Here is a 5,808-nt window from a genome sequence, read left to right as displayed (position 1 = left end):
TCCTTCACCTTAGAAATGATCTACTTTGAGTGATCAATCTTGGGCATATGGCTTGACTTGGTTCTCTAAAGCCTTGGTGCGGTTATTTCATAAGGTGCTACACTATCCACTCATCGGATAAAATGAAAGGAGGTTTCTTTGGAGCCACAAGGGATAAAGATTGAGCTAGTAACTCGAGCAGTAACCAAGTTATAAGGTTCACAACTATGCTAGGCTGGGCTGGTCAAGCTGCACATAAGTGGAATTATTACCAACTTAACCTTGAGAGAGTGAGATTTCCTTTGTTTTGCAAACTTATGAAAACAAAAGTGTAAGAAATCTCTTTATCAATGTGAACTTTTGTCATGCTAACACAAGGAATTAACAGTGCTAGCCATATAGCTTGAATCCACAAATGTAATAACCCTATTGGTAAAGACTTGCTTGATGCTTAAGAAATTTTAGGATCATTTAGCTTTGGACATGTTTTTCTTGCTACATAAAATGTTATCTACTATTACCCATCCTATAGTAAAGTTATGGTCTTATCTCTTGTAATTACCATTTTTTTGAGGTATAACAACTCATATAACGAGATAAAATGAGTTCAATAGTATGATGTAATAAATTGTACCAATAATGTACCATTTAAGTTTTATCATGTCAAAGCGATTTGATGACAAGATTAAACTTGTTATTATGTCAAGATTAAATAGTCTCTCTCTTATCACAATGACAACATTAAACATGCAATCATGTTTAAGATTAAACTGTATCTCTCTTATCATGTCAAAGTCATGATTTGACTTTGACAACATTAAACATGCAATCATGTTTAAGATTAAACTGTATCTCTCTTATCATGTCAAAGTCATGATTTGACGAGATTAAACTCCTTATCATGTCAGAGTAATAATGACAAGAATAAGCTCCCTTTAACTTAAAACATATCATAAGTGAATTCATAAGTTGTTGAATAAGACATTTGAAAAGTAACTATATTGAGAGAGAGAGAGAGAGAGAGAGAGAGAGAGAGAGAGAGAGAGAGAGAGAGAGAGAGAGAGGAACTAAAAATTATTACAAAATTTTAAGTTTTATTATAAAAGAGTATTGATGGTATTTAGATTCTAAATAGCTTTATGTAACATGGTAAATGTGTTTGCTTTTTTAAACCTAGTGTTTTAAAAAAGTATCCTTTTGAAAGCACAAATATTTTTTTAATAATTTATTCTTTTTTACAAAGTGTGCAATTAAGTACATATTCTTAGCCCCCATGAAAGCAATTAAATATAGCGATGGAGTTAATTATAAAAACTTTTTTTGAACCATGTTCTTGGGAATCATTTGAAGCCAAAATTTGATGCAATAGATACGTGTTACATAGCTTCCCCTAACCATTCATGGACATAATTGTAGTTTGATTGTAAAAGTGAGGCTAATGAATGAAATAGTGGTTACAAATACTAAATAGACTCAAAGCATATATGTAAACTCTATTACCTTAGTGATTCTTTAATCTATATTAAAGATCTAGCTTTTGAAAGATGATTTGCATACCATACTTTGGTTTTAAGGTGAGGACAATGGTGGGGGCATGTATGTATGCGGGGGAAAGATAAAATGTGAAGCGTTGTAAGATGATTGATAGGGCCACCTTTGCTTCCAACATTGAAAATGTTTGGCCAATACAATTTCTTGGCCCTAAGCTAAATGGCATAAAGGCTATAGGATTGGAGGAAGCCTTGGCTATCCCATCATTAAATCTCTGTGGATTAAACTCTTTGGCATCTGACCCCCAGTATTTGGGATTATGGTGAAAGGCAATAATGGGAATCATTAAACTTGATCCTTGTGGTACTACCAAGTCTTTGCCAAGCTTCATCTCCCTTGATGCCATTCTTGTCAATGCAATTGCTGGTGGATAGAGTCTTAGTGCTTCATTCAACACCATCCCAACCTATGGTAATATCACAAAAGACATAAGATTAGTGTAATGAGAAAAGTATTAACTTAAAGAGTGCAACACAACCATGATAGCCTGTTATAGAATACCAATAGTTTGTCACACACGAATTACAACATACAGTTTTACATTAAGTTTAAATCATAATGAATAAAGTGAAATTATATATGTATCATGTTGTAAAATCAAAATTGTTCAAGTAAGACTCCAAAGTTAAGTGCATAATTTTATGGCAACTAAGGAAATAGTTATTGCATCCAAGCTTTGCATCTAAGCTTAAAGACTGCAAGCTTTATTTGTTTTGAGGCCTAATTTGAGGGTTAGATGGGTACATGGTGGTAGGCCCTACCAAGCGATTTTTTTTTTTGAAAAAAGGAGTTCAACCAAGGAAGACATGATGTGTGTCGAAAAAATACTAGTAGGACTCAGAGTGGTTTAGGCTACAGAGAATACCACTAGGCTACAGAGAACATGCAAAGATAGGATGTCATCTTTTACTCACGTTATCGTGCTGTGAGAGAAGCTTGTGAACCTAGCCTAAGAAGGGACCTTCTCTAAGAAGGGGAGAGGATTTACTGTCACTTGTCTAAGAAGGGACCTTCTTAAGCTAGTGAGAGTTAATCCTCTCACGAGCTTAAGAAGGGACCTTCTCAATACTCTAATAAGTAGAGAGAGGAGAGGATTAACTCTCAGTAGCCTAAGAAGGGGCCTTCTTAGGCTAGTGAGAGTTAATCCTCTCGGTAGCCCAAGAAGGGACCTTCTCAATACTCTAATAATTAGCATTGTAGAGAGAGGAGAGGATTAACTCTCACTAGGTATAACTTACTTGCCTTCATCAGAAGTTGGAACTAGGGTATCTAAATAAATGTGCAACGCTAGTGGTAGGAAAGAATGGAAACAATGAAGTGGGTGAGAACTCACGATCTTTAGATTGTTGAGGGAGTCGGCAGTAGGGGGGTCCTTCCCACACACTCGGAGAACCTCCTCCCTAGCACGTTGTTGCCACTCAGTATGAGTTCCCAAGAGCAAGAAGGTCCACGTTAAGAGGGTGGTGGTTGTTTCATGGCCTGCAAAGAAGAATGTCTTGCACTCGTCCACCATCTCTCCAACACCCATGTTAAGGTTCTTCTGATTGCCTCGTAGCTCCTTCCTGTTTGCAGCCATCATCAACCCAAGCAGGTCGTCGCCGTAGGCATTGGCGTCCCCGCGGTCAATGGATTCCATTCGACTGTGTATCATCTTTCGCAGCTTCTTCTGAATCTGATTCTCCAACCTCCAACGATAACGATTCATGGAGGTCGGTAAGAACCTTAGTAGCATGCACCATTAACGAATTAGCATTAATGTCTGGATAATTAGTGCGTTTTACATGATTTTAGTCAGCTTTCATTAAACCCATACTCATTACCTTGACCCCGGGATATAAATGGTCTGCAAAAGCTTGTTGAAGAGGACCTGTTGTTCATGCTGAATGTCAAATACTAGCTTTCCCTCCTCAAAGCTGCTGCCGAAGGCTGTGTGAGAAATGATGTCCGCAGTTAGATTTCTGAACTCTGTGTGAACCTCGATTTCCTTGCACCCTGAAGCTTCCATTTCCACTTGAGCTTGCCAATTGTCTAGCATGGAGGTGGTGCAAGCTGCCATTGTGGGGGTCATGGCCTGCAATTAAAGAGACGAGGAGGGTTTAATAGCACTAATATTATAAAACAACAATTCCTATACTAGTCAATGCAATGGTCTCCATATTTTATTTTATTTTTAAGGACCTCATCTCGTATAGTAGAGATTAGAGTGTGCACATGTGCGCCCACACATGCAAGTGTGGAGAGAGAGAATAATAATAATAATAATAATAATAATAATAATTGTTCTCCTTAGTAGGAAACCATCCCCAGAACCCTTGATATATATATATATATATATATATATTTCGTATCAATCAAAACATTTCTCCAAATCATTTGGGTGTATAGTAAGTCACATATTAGGGTGTATTGTAAATCTCCTATGTAGCTTTTTTCAAAATAAAAAGAACTTCCTATAAAGTGCTACATCATTTGATATTTTTTGTGGATTCAATCTTAACTTTGATGCAAGCTAGTGAAATATTAGCTCCATTGTTATTAACCACTGGAAGGTTTACGAGAAATGTGCCTTATTGAATGGGGGGAGGGGTAGAAAGAGGATTGGAAGGTGAGAGAAAGGAGCCACTTTTTTTCTATGCGATAAATATGAAAATGAGTCATACTTAACTATTTAATGACTTTTAAATATTGACTGGAACAACCTAGCTGAGCCGGGAAATTGTTTGGTCAAAACTGTTGGGGTCAACAATCAAACGATCCAAAGGTGGATGATCATTTTATGATTCTTGCTTTTAACTTTTTTAGATATGTTTTAGTTAGCATTTATTGTTTATTCAAATTTAAAGTGAAAGTAAGTCACTCATCAAACGATCCAAGGGTAGTGATTTGTTTCTACAATTTTGATTATGAGAACTTTAGATTTGGAGTAAAAAATATTTTAATTATCATTTATTGTTAACTTGAGTATAGTTAAGGCTTGAGCATAGGTTAGCACGGTTAAGTGCTACCCTATCCACCCTTAATCACCTTGAGCTTGTCCATGAAGAAGGCAGGGCTGAGGATGCGGCGGTGCTGAGCCCATTTCTCCCCTTCCAGCGTGGCAAGCCCCTCGCCGATTAGGTCGTTGGTGTCCGGCCGCCCAGGGACCCTGGGGTAGTGCCCAAACTTGTTGGACAAAACCTCTCTCGCCTGCTCGGGCTCGCTCAGCATAATCCTCACCTGCGGCCCGAACCAGAAGAAAAATGGCTGGCCTGGACAAATCACCCAAATCCCCACCTTAAATCGTCATTAGCAGTGTGTATTACCACAAATTATCATTATCATAATCCTACCTTTTTCATTTGCCCACTTGTAGTAATTGGGGAGAACCCGTGGAGCTATGTCGTGGCTGAGGCTGGGCATGGGCGACGCCCGAGCCTCTTCTCCCAACGCAGCCAGCTCGCGAGTGTTCCCATAGAGAAGCTGGTACTCCATTCCCTCCAGACCTTGGGCTTCTAAAAACTTCTTTGTTTGGAGGGGCCTCAGCCAAAGGTATACAAAAATTCTTCTCCACAGTGCATAGGCTAAAGCTATGAGCAACGCAAGAATAACTGTTGAGCCCATGGACATGAAGCCACTTAACTCCATAGCTTTTCTCTCTCTCTCTCTCTCTCTCTCTAATACAGTGCGCACACCCCCCCCACACACACACAAACACACACACACGCGCGCAGGTCTCACACACAGGCAGCCTCAAGCATTGATGATACACGGCTACTTTAAAAGGAGAAATGATAAGTGTGAGCACGAATCGTCCACCTGCCCACAACCGGACAGAAGAGGCCGCCCACCATCACCTTTGTTTCCCTCTCACACGCTCATATTGGCATCTTGCAGAGACGTGGTTAAGTTAACGATCACCTTTCGTCTCCACATGCAACATGGCTAGTCCCATATAAAAAGTCTTGCTGTGGATAGGGTTTAAACGAGACTCAGATTTTTAAAGAAGAAAAATACATGGTTGCTCATAGAAACAAACTTGACTCCGATTTTTAAAGAAGAAAAATACATGGTTGCTCATAGAAACAAACTTGATTCGGATTTCTAAACAAGAAAAGTACACGGTTGCTCATAGAAACAAACTTTTGCCTTAATCATCATGATGTCTTAGGCCCATTACACATCGCCATACCCCTGCCTACCGAGTATCCACCGCCATTATTGGGCAGGCAATCTCCCCCGGCCAATCCCCCGCCCATACATGGGCGGTGGGGTATGTGAAACGGGCCTTATTGTTGTGAA

General features: G+C 39.2%; 1 protein-coding gene across 1 annotated transcript; it reads right to left on the bottom strand.

Moving 5' to 3' along the window:
• Positions 1-1,322: 1,322 nt before the first annotated feature.
• LOC147616762 (cytochrome P450 CYP72A616-like) lies at positions 1,323-5,256 on the bottom strand. Its single transcript, XM_086777820.1, has 5 exons — positions 4,860-5,256; positions 4,555-4,778; positions 3,351-3,601; positions 2,864-3,251; positions 1,323-1,936 (listed from the first exon to the last, which is right to left on the bottom strand). The coding sequence occupies exons 1-5, from the start codon at positions 5,152-5,154 to the stop codon at positions 1,502-1,504; spliced, it is 1,593 nt and encodes a 530-aa protein (XP_086633946.1). The 5' UTR covers positions 5,155-5,256; the 3' UTR covers positions 1,323-1,501.
• Between the last annotated feature and the right edge of the window lie 552 nt (positions 5,257-5,808).

This window comes from Cibotium barometz, chromosome 38 (genome assembly GCF_041138505.1).
Source record: "Cibotium barometz isolate CiBa-2024 chromosome 38, ASM4113850v1, whole genome shotgun sequence".
Lineage (NCBI taxonomy): Eukaryota > Viridiplantae > Streptophyta > Polypodiopsida > Cyatheales > Cibotiaceae > Cibotium > Cibotium barometz.
Note: the sequence above shows the minus strand (reverse complement) of the source record. Positions and strands in the feature narration are given on the sequence as shown.